General features: G+C 38.9%; 2 protein-coding genes across 2 annotated transcripts in view; both read right to left on the reverse strand.

Moving 5' to 3' along the window:
- Positions 1-1270: 1270 nt before the first annotated feature.
- Positions 1271-13477, reverse strand: LOC137040751 (ribonuclease inhibitor-like). The gene is made up of 4 exons (XM_067416525.1): positions 13392-13477; positions 11465-11638; positions 3006-3177; positions 1271-2521 (listed from the first exon to the last, which is right to left on the reverse strand). Exons 1-3 carry the CDS (start codon positions 13475-13477, stop codon positions 3012-3014), a joined length of 426 nt encoding a protein of 141 aa, XP_067272626.1. The 3' UTR covers positions 1271-2521; positions 3006-3011.
- A 1063-nt stretch (positions 13478-14540) lies between these two features.
- Positions 14541-20788, reverse strand: part of LOC137040640 (NACHT, LRR and PYD domains-containing protein 12-like) — a 39438-nt gene continuing 33190 nt past the window's right edge. Inside the window, exons 11-12 of the mRNA XM_067416430.1 lie at positions 15450-15623; positions 14541-15252 (exon numbers count right to left, since the gene is read on the reverse strand). Of these exons, the coding sequence (XP_067272531.1) occupies positions 15078-15252; positions 15450-15623 (349 nt within the window). The 3' untranslated portion in view covers positions 14541-15077. The remainder of the gene's footprint in view (positions 15253-15449; positions 15624-20788) is intronic.

Below are 20788 nucleotides of genomic sequence, written 5' to 3' on the forward strand. Positions count from 1 at the left end.
TTTTACAAATAAAGTTTCGGAGAAGGATACTTTCTACATCCTTGTATCCTGCGGTCACTCAGGATCTAGGTTCCTCCATCGATTTTGTTAAAAAAAAAGAAGAATCGAAAAGGAATCGAAAACAAGAGTGCAGAATCGATTCTTGGAATCAACTCCGTCGATTCCGTAAACAGGAATTGGAATTGATTCCAAAAATTTCACAATCGACCAGCCCTAGGGAAACGTGGTTGAGGAGATGTGAGGGAGGATTTTTCAGGCGGGACTTTTTACTGTGCCGATTCGAAGCACTCTCAGAATTGCTATTCCGCCACACAATATAGTTCTCCTTTTTAATCCGCTTAGAAAAACACCACCAGGGCCGGCCCTGACCAGGCCTGACCTTGCTGCCCTAGACAAGATTTTACTTGGTGCCTGTAGACTTAAAATTTAAGCGTTGTCCCCGCTGTAGTTTAATTCATAGGACCGGACACCAGTTATTTTGCCAAGAGATTTCCTTTTTATTATTTTATATGTCAGCATAGGCGAGAAAGACAATGAAGATCTTCATTCCAGCTTTCTCTGATCTCTGGTCTGAAGTGTTGGGTTTTTATATGCTGAAAAACTACATTACCAGGCAAACAAGTAATGTCCATTAAAATGGAAAGTATACATGTATAAGTCCACATACACATAACAAACCATAAAGTACACATTAGCATGGAATGTATAACTAAACGCTGAGTACACATATGCATTAAAACTTAGACTACACTCATACATTGGTCTTACAATCCAACAGCTCTCTTCCTATACTCAGTATTCAAGCATACAATGATTACAAATGATTATGAATACTAATAAAAAGTAATAATACAGATGCATAATATCAACTGATTATGAATATTAATATTGATTAATGAATAAGTTAATATTGAATACTAAAAATTTAGTCTAGTGCCCCTCGTATCAAGGTTTTTATATGTTGGTTGTGTTTTTATAATTTAAAAATAAAATAAAAGCACGCACACACACACGTCTGGTTCACTATCTTTGTGGGAACTCTACATAGATGTAATGGTTTTTATACCGTACAAACCGTATTTTCTATCCCCCTACACTGCCCCTAAACCTACCCATCACACACTGTCTCTCTCTCTCACTCACTCACGCACGCACGCACGCATGCGCGCACGCACACACACAAATGTGTGTATGTATGTATATCCTCCACTAAACTATGCATTTTCACCTAAACTTTTTAAGAAATTTGCATATTTAGTGTGCATTTATTTTTATATATTTTAGATAAATCTGTATATGAATATCATTACTTATTTCAGAAAAAAAAAACAAAAAATAAAAAATACGGCATATATCCCCTTACAATTGCACAACTGAGTTTAAGATAAAAATAACTGGAATTAATGAGCAAACATTCATATTTAGATAATGCATTTAGATAACCTGTTCATCACTTCATCACTTTACCTCTGTCTTTATCCCCTTATTCCTTTATATTCCTGTATCAGAGGGCTTCGGTCTTTTTGACACATTGGCCATCCGTCATAAATAATTAGGCAACTTTCCAACTTTCACTGGCGCGAGCGAACAAGCACAATCCTGTGTGTTAGATACGCGAGAGGCGACGCGAAAACACATTCCCAACGTTAAACTGATCGCGCGTTCAATATCGGACACACTAAAGCACTCGCTGGGCAGGAGGAGATTGGTGCGGCGGTCTGGGAAGAGTCTGGGGATTTGGTTAAGGTTTTTTTTGGTAATATTTCAAATTAATATTAATAAAAAGTAGCAGCAATAAAACCGGAAAAATCACTCATTTTGGCGGCCCTATGGACGAGTGGCGCCCCTAGCATTTGCCTATTCCGCCTATACCACGGGCCGGCCCTGAGTGCCACGTTTTATTTTATGTCATCATACTTAATCGTTCAGCTATTGGTGTAACTGTATTTAAATAGGGCAAACGTGGAGGTGTTTGGTGGCTTCTAACTTGATCTCTGTTTGGTTCCATAGTGAATGAACTGGGCTTAGTGGGCTAAGCTAAATGCTATCAGATCGTCACCGCGCGTCAGAGAGATTAAGAGCACACACTGAGACGAGAGAGGTGTGTGTCAACTCATCTTAGTTAAGGGAATAACAGTTTAATATGAAAAAGCGGTGAAGTATCCCTTTAAATCTGAACGTCTGAATCTCTTCCTCCTGCGTAATCATTTTAAATTATAATACACAAGAGCTTGTATGATCAACTGTACATTTGTTAAAGCAATGCTTTCTGAAAAACTGCATGTAAGCAAACAGTTTGAGTTGATACCAGCTGTAGGTTTGCAGTGTGTTCATGAAGTGCTGTACAGCAGCATCTCAGCAACATTACCATCACACATATTCATTTATTACAGTATTATATTGAGAAGCTCCTGAGGATCTTTAATCTGATGGTGGCTTTGCATGTGCTGTTGATTTCACAGGTTCAGCTTTAGATGTAAACCATCTCTGGCTCCAGGTAAGACAGAAGTCTTTCTCTAGGCTGTGAGGAGGAAGTAGAAGAGGAAATAATCAGTGTTCAGAGAAACAAGCTGCACATTAGGATCAATATTTCAGTTACTCTGAGTACAAACTGTAATTACGAAAGGAAAATATATTTACCAATATATTACTTGAAATATATTTTAATATATTGTTAATACATGGAATAATATATTGATGGTATTATACAATATATAATATTTTGCAAAATATACAAATAATTTCCACTTTCAATATATTGGAAAATATAAATATTAAATCCCATATATGTGAATATATTGCCTAATGAATAGCATGATATTTTCCAATATACTGCAATATATTTTTGTTTCGTAAGGAATTACTGTAATCAGATTAGTTACTGATTTGACATTATTTGGCGTACATATTGTTTCTAAATATTTATGTCTTAAATATAATGCATTTAAGCGTAAATTCCCATGTGTGTGTGTTAGTGTGAGTGGTGTAAAGTGATGTTTCCTCACCTCAGGTCACAGTTTGAGTCTCGAGTCTCGTATCACGTCTCTGAGCTTCTGCTTCTGTGAGTCTCTGATCTTATTGTCTCTCAGATCAAGCTCTTTTAAAAACTGCAGTGCTTTTGAGTTTGTCAAAGACTGAGTTAAAGAAGAAACATCTGTAATGCCACAGTCATATAGTCTAGAGAGAGACAAACAGACACAAGAGAAAAGAGAAGTGATTGTAACTTTCCCCCAGAGTGTGATATCAAACCAGAGGCCTGACATGTTCATCATCAGAGTCGTCTCAATGTGAATCCATGAGATGAGAGACTTCAGAGAAAAGAGAAATTCCCCCACATGAATTCATCAATGTCGAATCTGACAGGAACATTCACAGACGCTTGATTTGCACTTCATAACAGCATTGCTCAGGAGAATAAAGAGCTTGTGAGCTCCTGCTTTACACCTGCAGAATTTCATATCAACTTAGTGTTATTATATTTGAGTAAATGTGATAATCCTATTCCAGTTACTGTTCTCACCACTAACATCATTTCTTGAGCAAATGTTTGAAGAATAATAATGAGGTAAGCTCTGTCTGGTCTGATGCATGTGTTGGCAGTTTTCCCGAAAGCATCTCATACTAACACATTATTCCTGACTGACGTTACTGACCGACAGAAGCTCCTCATCCCAGCTCATATAAAGCTAACGGATGATAACATGATCACACACACCTTATGGTCTGGGACACTGAGGCCTAAACTGACCTGCGAGTGTCAACTTCAGACCCGACTATCATCACAAAACACATCGCTAGAGGAATTATTTCACACAGATATAAACTTCACATCATCCGGCTCTTCATCAGATATTGATTAAAACTGTTTTGGTTACATTTTCACCCAAAAATGAAAATTAGCCCATGATTTACTCCTCAAGTCATCCTAGGTGTGTGTGACATTCTTCTTTCAGATGAATAAAAGTTGAGTTATATTAAAGAAGTCCTGGCTAATCCAAGCTTTATATTGTCTGTTAATAAATGCCTTTAGAAGTGAATTGATGCGTTTGTGTAAGAAACATATCATATTTAAAACTTTATAAGGTAACATTTCCGTATTCAGTTTATGGGGAAAGTGTTGAAAGTGCCTCTGCAGCTCAAAGGCTTACGCTCCAGTTACGCTCGTCAGACGTCGCGTACGCATCTTCAACTCAGAGAAGCACTTTCAACACTTTCACACGGACGGCGATCGGCCAGAACTTTAATTAAAACAGTTTTAAATATGGATATTTTTCTTACACAAACGCATCGATTCCCTTCAGAAGGCCTTTAATAACCTCCCAGAGCTGAGTGGAGGAGTTATATGACAGACAGATGCAGTTTTATGCAGAGGTGGAAAGAGTAACAAAATATTCTACTCAAGTAAAAGTAAAAGTAGCTCATTTAAAATGTACTCAGAGTAAAAGTTACTGAGTTCCTTTGTTTAACAGTGGGGTCGGAGACTCCTGTAGGGTTGTGATAGAATGAGATTTTCAGATATGACAACTATCTCAGACAACATCACGGTATTAAACAATTATTTAATAAATAAACTCTACCTATTATTAAATGATGGTTATTATCACTAGTTAAAATGATGTTAAATGAATGAAGATGATGGGGGGGGGGGAACAAATGGTTTATTATAACAAACTTAAAACCATTTGTTTGTTTTGTTTATGAAATTTTCACTAAAAGATGCCTAATAAACTAAATTCACTAAATGATTATGAATTAGATTAAGCACTTATTTTTATCATTAATTGGTTAATGTTTAAGAATAACAGAGTCCATATGTAGAAGACGGAGCAGCTCATTCACAGAGACAGAACAAGCAGATCATATATTTTAATTTAATTTAAATTATTTTATTTTAACTTTAATATTCACAGCCCATGTCTCAATTTGATTTATTCTAGCTCAGTGTTTCCCTTTTTCCAGTCATGGCACCCTTTTCTTTGACAGTAAACGCTTTTGTTTGACATTAAAGGTTGCTGCCCCTTTAAGACCTAATGCCCTAAGGATATGCTCGTCTTTCTCGACTGTATAAAGTTCTCTTAAGGCATATTCAGACTATGTCTGCTGGATACTCATCAAGATGGACATGCTGACACACTTCTTGTGTGAGTTTGTCCGTTCAAGCACAAGACTTGAAAGAGAACTCAATATTTGCGCGCTGTGAGACGAGTGTGCGCTCTCGGATGAGTGCAGAGACAGATCTTCACACAGCGCTCTCTCTCATTCGCGTCTTCTGGCGAATATACCCGGGTGATGGCGGCGAAATGACTGGTCATACCAATCAGACGTGAGATGAACTGCGGTGGAAGTACCGGCACCTTTTACACGGCACCCCTGCGCACCCCGGTTGGGAAACGCTGTTCTAGGCCTCCAGCTCTACTTTCCAGTTTTTCGTTCCTCCAGTTTGCGTGTATTACGTGAATTCTACGTTATAATGTAAAGTTAATGTTCATGACTGGATACCGCCGGGATTCCCTCTGCGTCACAGAAATCAATCGGCCTAAGTTATAAACGCACCTTTATCTGTGCTTCTTCATTTGCATCGACCTTTTGTGCAAATTTGATATCCTCCAGGACAACACCACTTTGTTCTCTCCCGCGCCTCGGACGCGATATTTCCCCCAGGATGGTAGGGGAAGGTACCGCCCTGTTCGTCTCTGATTGGCTAGAAGGGCTCTCCTCCGATTGGTTACACATCTCACGTTCATGGCAGGCTGTCAGCTAGTCTGTTTTGATCGTCTTTACAGCAGATGTGAACGAAGTCAATCCAACATAGCCTACACACACACACACACGTTTGTTTTTGTGACATATGGGGACATTCCTAGGGCGTATTGATTTTTATACTGTAAAAAACGTATTTTCTATCCCCTTACCCTGCCCCTAAACCTACCCATCACACAAACACTGCCCCTAAATCTACCCATCACACACACACACACTGCCCCTAAACCTACCCATCACACACACACTGCCCCTAAATCTACCCATCACACACACACACACATACTGCCCCTAAACCTACCCATCACACACACACACACACTGCCCTAAACCTACCCATCACACACACACACACTGCCCCTAAACCTACCCATCACACACACACACACACTGCCCTAAACCTACCCATCACAGGAAACATTCTGCATTTTAACTTTCTAAAAAAAAAACCTCCTCCTGTGTGATTTATAAGCCTTTTGAAAAGTGGAGACATGGCCAATGTCCTCATATTTCCCCCTCTCCTGTAATACCTGTCATACACATGGCATTATGCACATTTAAAAATAAATAAATAAAAAATAAAATACAAACATTTGAGTTACCATGCAAATTCAAACATTTCGCTCTTCTCGGGTTGCTATGCGTCAACCTGGCGCGCGTAAAAGTCGATCATTCTTCACAGATGACGGTTCGGTTTGGAGAGAAGACGAGACGGAGTTCTTTATTAAACTCATAAAAGACAATATAGGATTACAGTAATACTGGATTCTAAACACAGAAACGCTACATTATCATGAAGACCTTGAAGCAGATCTGACACACACACACACACACACACACACACACACACACACACACACACACACACACACACACACACACACACACACACACGCACACGCACACACGCACACACACCTCATATCCGTGCTGCTTAAGTAACCTCTTTGCCATTAATGCTTGGATAACACACACGTCTCCTTCCAATAATAATAGTGGCTAGTGTGGTGGATGGGATATACAAACCTACCAAGTGCTATCATTTTGGACTGACCTATCGCGAGAGATTAAATTCTTCCAGTTTTGACGTCTTCGTAAAACAGCATACACCAACAATAATGCCTTCTGTTTATTCTTCTTATTCTTTTTATTAGGCCTAATTGGGGCTACGTCTTAACCTCAATGGTTACATATAGTTCATTTGTCTTATTCAGTTTTACACCACCAGTTTTTTTATTATTAGGCTATTATTTTATTACAGCTCCATCAACTAATGCACAAACCGTTATAGAAGTAGGCCGAATTAGAAGGATGCTATCTTCATTTTGAGCAAATGCAATATACGTCTGCCTGTTTTGTCTTCATGTAGGCCTAGCACTGATCCAGATTTCTCATTCAACCTAATCAGTAATGCTGTTTTCCAGGTGCAGCAACGGCCACAGAAGATGAAATATGGAGGCATGCATCAGGTGGTTTGCCCTTTCGGCGGACAGGAGAGGAGAGCGCCAGGAGAGACTGTTTTTTCACGTTGTGTTAATAGCAATAGGTGTTTTTATCCATTAATTATGTGTTTGTTGTTGACTGATCTGTTAATTGTTGACTTTGTTCATTACTTTGTTGTTCGTTTTGTATAATTAAATCTGAATTTGTGGTCATTAATTCTGTTTGTTATCTTTGTTCACGTTGTTTTAGTATGCGTTTTAATCATTAAAACGATTTATTTCAGCTATAGCCTATAGGCCTACGCATTGCTCCAAGTGAAACTAGCCTTTATCAAGTCAAGTCAAGCTTTTTATTCATAGCTAAGGCTGAAAATGTTTTTCTGCACACTCCACAGACTGTGAAAAATGTAGGCCTATGCATAGGTTATTATAAAAATCCAGTGGTGATTTAAGCGGAATCGTAACACATCCGGCACAGCTCCGGCAGGGGGAATCGTTTCACGCACTCGTTACGCATCTGTAACGGGATGATCAGGCGGTGCTGGATCGGCGCTGGCACATATCCGCAACAACCCCTAAAAACAGACCAGAAACGGCTTCGGCCCGATGTGTGTTTGGACTCAGGAACGAGTCCGTGAGGCGGATGCGGGCCAGACCCGGCTCTATCGTTTTGCGTTTGCGGCCCTGTTCCGTTACAGCGTCCAGTGGCTATCTGGGTACACACACACACACACACACGTTTGTTTTTGTGACATATGGGGACATTCCTAGGGCGTATTGATTTTTATACTGTAAAAAACGTATTTTCTATCCCCTTACACTGCCCCTAAACCTACCCATCACACACACACTGCCCCTAAACCTACCCATCACAAACACACACACTGCCCCTAAACCTACCCATCACACACACACACACTGCCCTAAACCTACCCATCACACACACACACACACACACACACACACACACACACACACACACACACACACACACACACACACACACACACACACACACACACACACACACACACACACACACACACACACACACACACACACACACACACTGACCTAAACCTACCCATCACTCACACACACACACACACACTGCCCTAAACCTACCCATCACACACACACACACACACACACACACACACACACACACACACACACACACACACACACACACACACACACACACACACACACACACTGCCCTAAACCTACCCATCACTCACACACACACACACTGCCCTAAACCTACCCATCACACACACACACACACACACACACACACACACACACACACACACACACACACACACACACACACACACACACACACACACACACACACACACTGCCCTAAACCTACCCATCACACACACACACACACACACACACACTGCCCTAAACCTACCCATCACACACACACACACACACACACACATACACACACACACACACGTGCACACACGCGCACACACGCACGCACACGCACGCACACGCACGCACACACACACACACACACACACACACACACACAGAGCACAACAGTGTGTGTTGGCTGTATTCAGATGACTTTAGCTGTGGTCTTACGCTGCTAGCCTATATTGTACTACTGAAGAAATTAAAATAAGCTTTTAATTGTTTAACAATATTTCATCTTTGTTATGAATGAGTTTGTCTGGAATTTATAATTTTTACTTTTATATTTTACTTTGCATTTATTTTGTTCTTTAAGGCGTGTGTGTGTGTGTGTGTGTGTGTGCGTGCGTGTGTGTGTTTGTGACATATGAGCACACAAATGTGTGTAATGACATGGGTATGACAGATATTACAAGGAGAGGGGGAAATATGAGGACATTGGCCATGTCTCCACTTTTCAAAAGGCTTATAAATCACACAGGATGAGTTTTGTTTTTTAGAATGTAAAAATGCAGAATGTTTCTGCATTCGTGTGTGTTTCTGCAAATGTGTGTGTGTGTGTGTGTGTGTGTGTGTGTGTGTGATGGGTAAGTTTAGGGCAGTGTGTGTGTGTGTGTGTGCGCGTGTGTGTGTGTGTGTGTGTATGTATGTGTGTGTGTGTGTGTGTTGTGCTATAATTGTAAAGGGAGCCAATGTCTTCACTTATCTAGTAAAATATTATGATAACTGACTAGTGAGGACATTTGACTGGTCCTCACTAGTTAAAAAGGCTTATAAATCGGCCAAAACATGTTTTTATTTAAATCTATTGTTTTGCACGTTCTTGTGATGGGGAGGTTTAGGGATAGGGGTTGGGTTAGGGGATAAAAATCCAGCTCAGACATTTATCTGGAGCTTACTTTGTTGTAGCCATTAAACAATGTGTTTTTTCCTTCATATTTATGTTTAAATATTATAATATTATTTTTACATTTCATCTGATTACGGTGAGTGAAAAGATGTGAGTGGGTCAGAAATGATTTTGGTGGTTACATTTAGTTTAATATTACGTTTTGTTTTGTAGAAAGCATTTATTTCGTTTTGTTTAAATTGTATCTTAATTTTAAAAAAGGTTTCTTAGGCCAATTGCCTGGATTTAATAAATAAAAAGCAAATAGCAGACTATAATCGCGAGGTGAAGTCGTGGGAGTGATTGCTTTTGAGGGACATTATGAGATGCTGCATCTATAATTCCTCACTATCAGCATTAATAATTGTATGTTCATCAACAAACCCATGTGTATAAATCAATAAATAAATAAATCATTTTATTTGCAACGAATTGAATATTCTTCTCATTTTCTCTCTTCTTCCCATGCTATTTTCACATTTGGCAATCTTTTAAGCCTGTCTTTTGACGCAAAAATATGAGTGTCATTTAGCCAATCCAGTTGTTATAAGTTCAAAATTATGAGATATAAACTCGCAATTACGTGACATAAAGTCAGAATTGTGACTTTATAACTCGCAATTGTGAGGGAAAAAAAGTCATATTGTGAGATAAAAAGTGGAAAATATAGCTTCCATATATATAGCTAACATATATAATCTATAACAGTATATCACAGTGACTTGATAACGTTTTTAATTTAAGGCCCACCCACAATTGGTCTGGCCCATCCAAAACTGGAATCGTGCCTGGTGTGTGTATCCTGGTATTCCCTACTCTGTGGGGAAATGTCTCCACACAGATAATAATATAATATAATGTAAATGATTATGATAACACCTTTGAGCCTGTCAATATTATGCAAACCTGAAATCTCAAACACGCAGTAGGCTAGTACTTGCTACTATAGTTGCTAACTTTTGCGCCTGTGTCTCTCGTTGCTTAAGAAACGTTGCCGTTTAGGACTAGCGGTGTGTTGACTGTCTGCACGCGTCCGTCACAGGACAGCGGTTAATCTCCTCAGATCGCTTCACTATATGGACACTCCCTCAACCGCCACAGTCAGATTTTACACCACATTAAATAGAGCTTATTAATAACGAAAACAAATATTTATTTTTGCTAATTATTATTTTATTTCAGTTAGTTTTTTAGTAATAGTTAGTTTCGTTTAGTTTTAGTTTTTTATTTATTCAGATATTTTAATTTTATTTCAGTTTACGAAAATGTTTTTTGACCAATAGTTTTAGTCTTAGTTTCAGTTTTCGTTTACGAAAATAACCTTGACTCAGACTATCATGAGATATTGAGTTCTTCACCTCAATCTCTCCAGTTTACAGTGTGAATCCTTCAGTGCGTCACATAAGGGCTTCACTCCAGAGTCTCCTAGATTATTCCTGCTCAGGTCCAGATCTCTCAGGTGTGATGGGTTTGATTTCAGAGCTGAAGTCAGGATGAGACACTGTTCCTCTGTAATACTGCATCTACTCAGACTGAAGACAGAAAGAGAAAAGACAATGACTCAGATCTGAGATGATGATCTTATTAAAGACATACAGTGGTCATATAGTCTATAGTTCCCATAATCTGCTTGTAATCGAGTCTCTAGTTCTGTGAGCTGGAAACTGTTGTTTCTTCTCTTTCTTTTTTAAATCTTTTAATCTCTCTTTTGTTTCAGATCTCATGATATTTCTGCAGAACAACATCTACACAATCAGTTCATTGTTTCAAATACTTTAAATGAAATGATTTAGTAGTTCAGACACTGAATTTTAATTGTGACCAATGGCAAAGACCAGCAGATGCAAAGCTTCAGTGTAAATGATGAGACTTGTGTCCAGTTGTCTTACACTAAACAGTGAACTGTGATCAGACTGTAACTGTACAGTATAATGATACTAACTGTAGTTTCTCCAGCTGGCATTGAGGGATCATCAGTAGATCACTGAGGTTTCTCACTCCAGAGTCTCCTAGATTATTCCAGCTCAGGTCCAGCTCTCTCAGGTGTGATGGGTTTGATTTCAGAGCTGAAGTCACAGCAGAACAACCTTCATCTGTCATACCACACCATCTTAACCTACATTGAGAGAAATGAGAAAACTCTTTATTCTGTAGAGTTATATCATCAAACTGAGCTTTTAAAGGATTTTTCAGACAGTCATTCATCAGCACATCATCTGAAAGTCATATTTGTAATTCTCGATTTTTCATCTCAGAAGTGTCATAAAGTTCTAGTTTACACAGGCACTGCCAACACACATTTCCATACAATCAACTTGTAAAAGTGCATGAACCATTATATGACCCTTTAAATAATAAGGTGAAATGACCATGTAGTCAATAAATATATTTCATAAGAACAAGCCTATAACATAACCCATTAAAAGTGCCTGCTCTATTACAAATCATTTATATATATCTTTAAATACCCCAAACAGCTGCATTACAAGATGGAAATATAGACCAGAAAGGATATTTAAACTTGCTCTGCCCTTACGTCAGGACTCACTGCGGGGTCTTTCCTGCTCTTAACTCCGAATGTGCTCTTAAAGATCTCATGTTCATCAAGATCAACACGTTCTCATGAAATGCGCATCTATAACACGAGTTGTATTTATCGTAAGATTTATACGGCAAAATGACGTGCAAATGATACGCATTGTCAACTAGGATGAGTGGATTATGAGCCAGCATCATGAGCAGACAGCGCGCCAGAATCCAGTTCTCTTTCACACTTGAACAAACTATAACACACAGGAAGAATTATGCCAAAATGTCCGTTTTGTCAAGTATTCTCACTGGAAATAACGTCTTAAATGAACTTAAAGAGTTGTGAGGAGATGGGATGCGTGAGACAGCGCGTCAGTTCTGCAGCGGTAGATCTTAAAGAGACAGCAGCCATTAATGCTAATCACTCACTGCTGGAGAACTGGAGAACTTTTGTAGTTTTAATAAGGATTCATCTATATTTAATTCATAATTTATGCAGTGCAGACTGTTAACTTTATACTGATTACTTTATTCAATGTCTGTACCTGTTAGACAGGAAGTGCACAGGTAAATATGACATGGGTTTATGAGAGGATTGTTTTAAGTTGAAGTTTGAAGCCGAATAAATGTTCAAAAGCTTTCAATTACACTGTAATGTTAAATTGCTATATTGAATGTTTAAAGTGTGTGTGTGTGTGTGTGTGTGGGGGGGGGGGGGGTCTATTTAATAGAGACATATCTAGTATCAGTGATACTGGCCTTTAAAAAAAAGATGATTTATAAAAAGATGGCATTGAACAAATCTTTAAAATATACTGTCTTTATGTTTTTTCTACATTAATTTGGTGATTTACTGTGAAATTATTACATCATAAAACAACTCTTAACAACTGCTTTTAACTGTGCTGTAAGTGACAAGACATGCTTATGTGGTCAGTAGGGGTGACCCCTAATAGTCGAAGATTCGATGCATCGATATGCAGGACCGGATTCGACCACTGATCTCATGGTCGAATCTTCACGGGTGTTATGAAACGAGGATCATACCATTTTGGCAATATGGGTATGCTCAATATTAGTGTTATAAAGACGTGTCGCGGCGCTGAGCGATCGCCCCTTTAAGGGCACTGAGCTTCACACCGGACGCGCCGCACCTTTAAAATTTGAACACATATACACCAACGGCGGAATTCAACGCCTGTCCACTGCGAATAAATGTATGTTTCCCTCAAATCGTGAATGTACTGATTTCACCCTGTGCTACAAGATACACTCATCGTGCAGCTCTTCCGTCAGAAGTCGGTTCAAAATTGAGCTCATATAATGTATATAATGTTCACGTCTGCCTGGTGTGAAGATTCACCCGATGGGAACTGGCGTGGCCATCATCAGAGGGCCGTTTTCCACTGTTACCTGATTTGCCCATTTCACAGTGTGGGTGGGGTTTAGGGGTGGGGTCAGGGGAAGGGGCTCATTTTCAATGCCTGATTTATAAACACTCATTAGTTTGAAAACACACACACATTTAGAAACGCCCACTTTAGTTCTGCAGAGCTGGGACGTGATTGGATTGGGCTGTTTGTGTATTTCGGCTGCGGCGGTTAACAGTCACTCACACTAGTCACTTCTGCTCTGGTGCTAGTCACCTAACATTACTAGGCTTCTCAAAAGCCATCTGTTATAATCGTGTTGCGCATTATAACCTGTCACACGTGTTTCTGTTGAGTTTATGAATGCAATGTCTAATAATCAGATGTGTTCAGATTAGCCGGAGTTTTGTTCAGAGCGCGCTCTCCCTCACTGTTCGAGATTCGCTAATTTAGGGACCATCTCTGAAGTTACATACAACATTGGTACGCGCGGTTGTATAAAACGGACTGTACAGTGTTCATCTAGGTGTCCGGTATAATGCACACCTTTTGGATTTCTGATATTTAATAAAATACTGTCAAATCATATGAAAATATGGAGATTATTTATTTTACTGGGATACTGTTTGGGCTCATACACAAAATCTGATTTAAACGCGTCATAGCTGATAGGACACTGATGAGAATATTGCTTTAACATATTTATAGAGATGATATTATAGATTATATTCATTCACACTAAATTATTATTTATGCATTATGTGGCGCTATTGATGACGGCCAATATAAGGAAGGAAATCCCACAGAATATAATCTTGCTTTGAAAAGGCCATAGAGCGGCTTGATTTATTTGTTGTTTGTTCATTTTCAAATATAAAACTTGTTGAAATGTTTTCAGTGTGTGCTTCTGTTCTTTTTGAACACTTTCTCTCATTTGAACAAAACCGTGATAATATTGATAACCGTGATAATATTGATAACCGTGATAATTTGGGTCACGATAACCGTGATAATATTGATAACTGTGATAATATTGATAACCGTGATAATATTGATAACCGTGATAATATTGATAAACGTGATAATATTGATAACCGTGATAATATTGATAACTGATAATATTGATAACTGTGATAATATTGATAACCGTGATAATATTGATAACCGTGATAATTTGGGTCACGATAACCGTGATGTTAAATTTCCATACCGTTTCATCCCTATTTTATGAGTGTCCTTCCATATATCATTTCTAATAGACATCATGTCAATCATCAATAATAACAAAATAATTCAATAAATTGCATCAGTTTTTCTGAGGTTTTCTCATCTGTGATGTAACAAGAACTTCCAAACATGATCATAATATATTTGTTTCCAAATGTGAAAGGTTTTTAATCAAATGAGACCATGCACTTGCATAGATTTAGTTATTAGCAATTACTTTTAAATATGCCACTTAGACGTGAAATCATTAAAACATGCCTTCAGGGTGTAAGTGGTTCATTTTAATACACAAATGATATATTATTGTGTTATTGTGGATGCTGAACGAAAAACAAAAACTGACTCAAATAAATGAGGAAAATGCATTATCCACTACTATACCAATAATATTAAGAGTAATGTGGCGTTTTACAGCATTAAACACAATACTCACGTGAGTGTGTTGAGTCGACAGTGTTTATCCTGCAGTAGAGCAGAGATCTGATTCACTCGTGTGTGTCCTAGTTCATGTTTACTCAGATTCAGCTTTCTCAGGAGTAACGGGTTTATACCCACAATTCCTCTCACATACTCACAGGCTTCATCTGCAGCAGGACTCACAAACCTGCAGAAGGGAAAATTAAGCTAGAATCAATTTAATTAAACGGTGTGATGAAAACAGCATTTGATTCTAATGGGAAACACTGAGGAATTGTTTCTCTTGAATTGGCTTCTATGCAACACATTTTATTAGTGAAATAATATTTCTATAAACAATTCATCTGCACATCATTTCTGTTGTATTATTTAATCCCGTCTCACCTCAGTGTCTTCAGTTGACAGTGTGGATCCTTCAGTAAATCACTGAGCTCCTTCACTCCTGATTCTCCAGGATCATTTCCTGTGAGATCCAGCTCTATCAGGTGTGAAGGGTTTGATCTCAGAGCTGAAGCCAGAGCTCTATATCCTTCTTCTGTGATACTGCAGTCTGATAGTCTAGAAGAAGAAAAAATATAATACACAATATCAACTATTATTTACATTATGACTGATGAAGTCAACTGAATCTGTGTCTGTAAATGTTGAACCAAATGAGCCATACAATCAGCAGACAAGCGAACATCATTCCTCTGAAAGCTCCTGTAGTGTGTCAGCTGGCGTGTGTATCGCAGGATCGCCAGTGAAAAGACCTATATTGTTTGTAGCCCTTTTGTCTTCACATACAAGATTTATACTAAAATATAATATAATATACATTTGTATACAACAGTTGTTTCTGGTTCTCGAATCTGATTGGCTGAGAGCCTTTTCTAGCTGTGTGATATCCACCCAGTATCGGCACTGGAACCGTTTCCCCGTTAGAGTCAGTCCGCTTGAGTGACTGTCATGGCGCTTGAGCGATTTGCCACTGTTTTAAGGAAACTACTGTTGTTGTGTCACCAAATGTAGTTTTAACAGTTTTTTAGGCACTGCTTTATTCAGTTTAAGGTCATACACAGACTGCATTATTCAAAACAGAAACTGCACAGGATTGTCTCACCTCTTTGTGACAAATGTAATTCAGTAGATGCAGATTTGTCCCATAGTTTCATTTTTTGCTCAAGAATATAGAGTTACTGGAATGGTATTGTTGATGTGCTTTCAGTGTTGTTCAGGTAAATGCAGCCTGACCAAGCATTGATCATTCCTGGACTTTCTGAACATGTCATTTAAACAATATTTAAACAATAAATATTATTTTATATAACTAATATGCTGTATTTGGTATTGAGAAAAGGTCCGTAATGTTGACTTCAGTGACAGTTACTTTATGAGTCTTTATGAGTGACTGGTTGTAAACAAGGAAATTGTTTAGCGCTCTCTTTGGAAATCTTTTAAAGGACAAAGATATCGCTTTTCTCAGTGGACATTCAAACTGATTTCTTTAATAATGGATATTATGGACATTGAGCAGAATAATGAATGCTATTTCAGATGCAGGTAATACACTCGTTTAGTCAACCTCTCACTCATAATACCTTAATACTCTACACCAGGGGTCTCATATGGGATCAGATTCCCACCAATTGAATTGCGGTCACGCATAAAAAAAAAAAAAGTGTGAATCAAAATTTTAAAAACACATGTGAAAATATAATGCACAAAACTGAGTCACAAACAACATTTGTCATAGAAATACAAATAATAAGCGCGAGTCAAACATTTAAACAAGTTTAAAATTATATTGCTCAAAGCTGAATCATGAATTCAAAATGATCTGAATCGCACACAAAATCATGTTTTCTGCTCTTATTTTCATTTTTTGTATGTCCGTTCTCTTTTCTCCTTTGTTTTGTTTCCACATTCTTCGCTTGCGTTTCCAAATGGTGCAGTTCGAGTTTTATGTAAATCAGGGGCGGGTCTAAGCATCACCATTGGTCCACTAGTTCTAGATTGACAGCTCATCCTGTAGCCAATCAATGGAAGAGGGAAAGCTGACGTCACCAAGAGACTCACGCCTCAGTTCAGCCAGCCGCTGTTGACTTGAGCTACGAGTATAACGCGCTCTCTATCACTGTATCGGCAAGGAAATACATTATTACCCTCATTCACTGCTATAAGAGGAGAAGATTTGGCTAAACTTGTTAAATCATCAAAATCTAGAGGCAGACAGAGTATACAGCTTCATTACTTAAGTAAAAGAACAGATACCCTTAAGTAAAAGAACAGATAGCCTTAAGTAAAAGTACAGATCTCTCAATATTGTACTTGGCTGTCAAAATCAACAACGACCCTATACCGACTAGGCTTTTAAAAGAGATGCTTCCAGAGGTCATAGATCCTCTGCTTAATATTATTAATTCATCCTTGACATTAGGATATGTACCGAAAACCTTTAAGTTGGCTAAAATTAAATCACTTATTAAAAAAAAATGCAACTTGATCCTTTTTTTGAAAGAAATGGTATCTGTGAGGACTTCCAGTCAGGATTTAGACCGTATCATAGTACTGAGACTGCTCTAATTATAGTTACAAATGATTTACTCTTATCATCTGATCGTGGTTGTATCTCTCTATAGCCCCTTTCACACTGCACGCCGGACCCGCAATATTCCCGGAACACCTTCTGTGTGAAAGCAACCACGTCCCGGGATTGATTACCGAATTGAACCCGGGTCGGGGACCTAGTAATATTGCGGGGTTCGACCCGGGACGAGTGTTGTGTGAACAAAAGCCGAAACTAATGCCGCAGTGTGTACGTAGTTATCGTGCGACTCCTAGAGCTTGTGTTTTCAATAATACAACCCTGCAGTGCCAGAAGAGCTCGTCGGTGTTTTAAACGCAGAGAGTGTTCGTATACAAAATAGACTAAAATTAAACAAGCAGAAACGTGCGCAAACTGGACACAAGTCGAGACCACGGAGCTCCTTACTATCCGCGCTGAAGCGGAGATCGCTCGCCGTTATACGTCACATCCGGATGTCACGTGTCAACTTGATCCGGGACCGTTACGGGTTGTGTGTGAAAGCGCACATATTACGGTATTTCGCTGGCAGTGTGAATGGACCAAATCTAGCGGCCCGGGAACAAATGCTGGGTCGCATTATCCGTGTATTTGCCGGAATCGCAGTGTGAAAGGGGCTTATTAGTGTTACTCGATCTTAGCACTGCATTCGATACTATCAACCACAGCATTCTTTTGAATAGACTCAAATTATGTTGGCATTAGTGGAAATGCATTCAATACACTGATTCATAACCGTTTTAATCTTTATTTGAGGTTTGAAAACAAACCCGGAAGAGAAGACAATGCTGAATAAAGTCATAGTTTTTGTTATTTTTGGACCCAAATGTATTTTGGATGCTTCAAGAGACTCTAATTAACCCACTGATGTCTCATATGGACTACTTTGAGGATGTTTTTATTCCCTTTCTGGACATGGACTAAATATCTAATATCTTAAACTGTGTGTGAAGATGAACGGAGGTCTTACGGGTGTGGAACGACATTAGGGGGAGAAGCTAAAGGGTTAGTTCAACCAAAAATGAAAATTATTTCATTAATTACTCCCCCTCATGTCGTTGGACACCCGTCAGACCTTCGTTCATCTTTGGAACACAAATGAAGATATTTTTGTTGAAAGCTGAGAAAGGCCTCCATTGTCATTCAGTACATTTCCACTGACCCACTGACAAAACCCTAAACATGTTGTTATAAAGTCCATCACACAAAAGTGGCTGTACAATAATTTCACGAAGTGACGCAAATAGTTTTTGTGTGCAAAAAAAATCAAAATAATGAGTTTATCCGCAAGGTTATTGTCTTCCGTGTAGTCTTCCGAATAATTGTTTATTCGACACATAATCCTAAATAAACCCATCTCCGGCGCGATGACATAGATCCTTCAAATATTCATATTCAATAATTGTTTACTCGACACATAATCCTAAATAAACCCATCTCCGGCGCGATGACATAGATCCTTCAAATATTCATATTCAATAATTGTTTACTCGACACATCATCCTAAATAAACCCGTCTCCCGCGCGATGACTCCGATCCTTCAAATATTCATATTCAAAAATTGTTTACTCGACACATCATCCTAAATAAACCCGTCTCCGGCGCGATGACTCTTGATGATCGTTCAAATATTCATATTCAATAATTGTTTACTCGACACATCATCCTAAATAAACCCGTCTCCCGCGCGATGACTCCGATCCTTCAAATATTCATATTCAATAATTGTTTACTCGACACATCATCCTAAATAAACCCGTCTCCCGCGCGATTACTCCGATCCTTCAAATATTCATATTTTTGTGTAATCAACGCGTCATCCTCAATAAAGGCGTCTCTTGCGTGATACCACTAACTTTGGAATATTCTGATCTAATATGATTTCTGAACCTGTAAGGTTGGCAGAATAATAATCATACACTGTGTGTTAATAGGCCAGAGGAGAACTGGCCCCTCGACAGTCTGGTTTCTCCAAGGTTTATTTTTCTCCATCATGCCCTGATGGAGTTTTGGTTCCTTGCCACTGTCGCCTTTGGCTTGGCTTGCTCAGTTGGGGACACTAAAATTTCAACTAAAGTTTTCAACTAAATATCCAAATGAATTTAATTACTAAATTAACTGTATCAGCTTTATTACTGATCTGCCCACATTGATAAATTGAATAAATTAAATATGATAAATTGAAATGAGCTGATGACATCACCGTTTTCTCCAGAACGACAGCGGAATAAATATTTTGCAATATTGCAATATTTTCCTGTTTAACACTGTAAAGATGCTTTAAAACAATCGTCATTGTAAAAGCGCTATATAAATTAAGTTGACTTGACTAAAATAGGAGTAAAAGTAAAAATCTGGGTAGAGCGAGGTGCTAGGTGTGTGTGGAGGAGTTAGCCTTTGTTTGGTCATTGCCACGTGTGTGAACGCGTTTGTTGGGGGCATTCCCAGCTACTTTCAATGACTATACTCAGGTGGGTATAAATAGAGTGATAGTCCGCGGCAGCCCTCATGTGAAGCCTGACGAATGTGAAGCCCGACGAATGTGAAGCCCGACGAATGTGAAGCCTGACGAATGTGAAGCCCGACGAATGTGAAGCCCGACGAATGTGAAGCCTGACGAGTGTGAAGCCTGACGAGTGTAAAGACATTCAACTCTTCCCTGTGCAACTCCTCCCGGGCAAGGACCCCGGCAAGGCACTTGAGTATCATCTTCCTTTTCATTATTTGTGTTCAGTTTTCTTATTCCTATCTGGCCTTTTCTCTGATCTGTATTCACCATGTGCTTTCAAATCTCTACTATTACTACTAGCACTCGCAAATCACGCTCTGTACGCACGAGACGCCGCAATCCTAATAATTTGCACAGTCTGCGTAAATCCTCTGCTACTTTACTCTCTATTCCAATTGGTCTCTGGAATTGCCAGTCTTCTGTAAACAAAGCAGACTTTATTTCATCTATTGGGACTCATTCTCAGCTCAGCCTCATGGCCCTAACTGAGACCTGGATCAAACCAGAGGACACTGCCACTCCTGCAGCCCTCTCAACCAATTTAACTTTTTCACACACTCCTCGGCCTATTGGGAGGGGTGGGGGTACTGGTTTGCTTATCTCAAATGATTGGAAATTTGATCCCTTATCATCTCTATCGGCCAGTT

This window comes from Pseudorasbora parva, chromosome 14 (genome assembly GCF_024679245.1).
Source record: "Pseudorasbora parva isolate DD20220531a chromosome 14, ASM2467924v1, whole genome shotgun sequence".
Taxonomy (NCBI): Eukaryota; Metazoa; Chordata; class Actinopteri; order Cypriniformes; family Gobionidae; genus Pseudorasbora; species Pseudorasbora parva.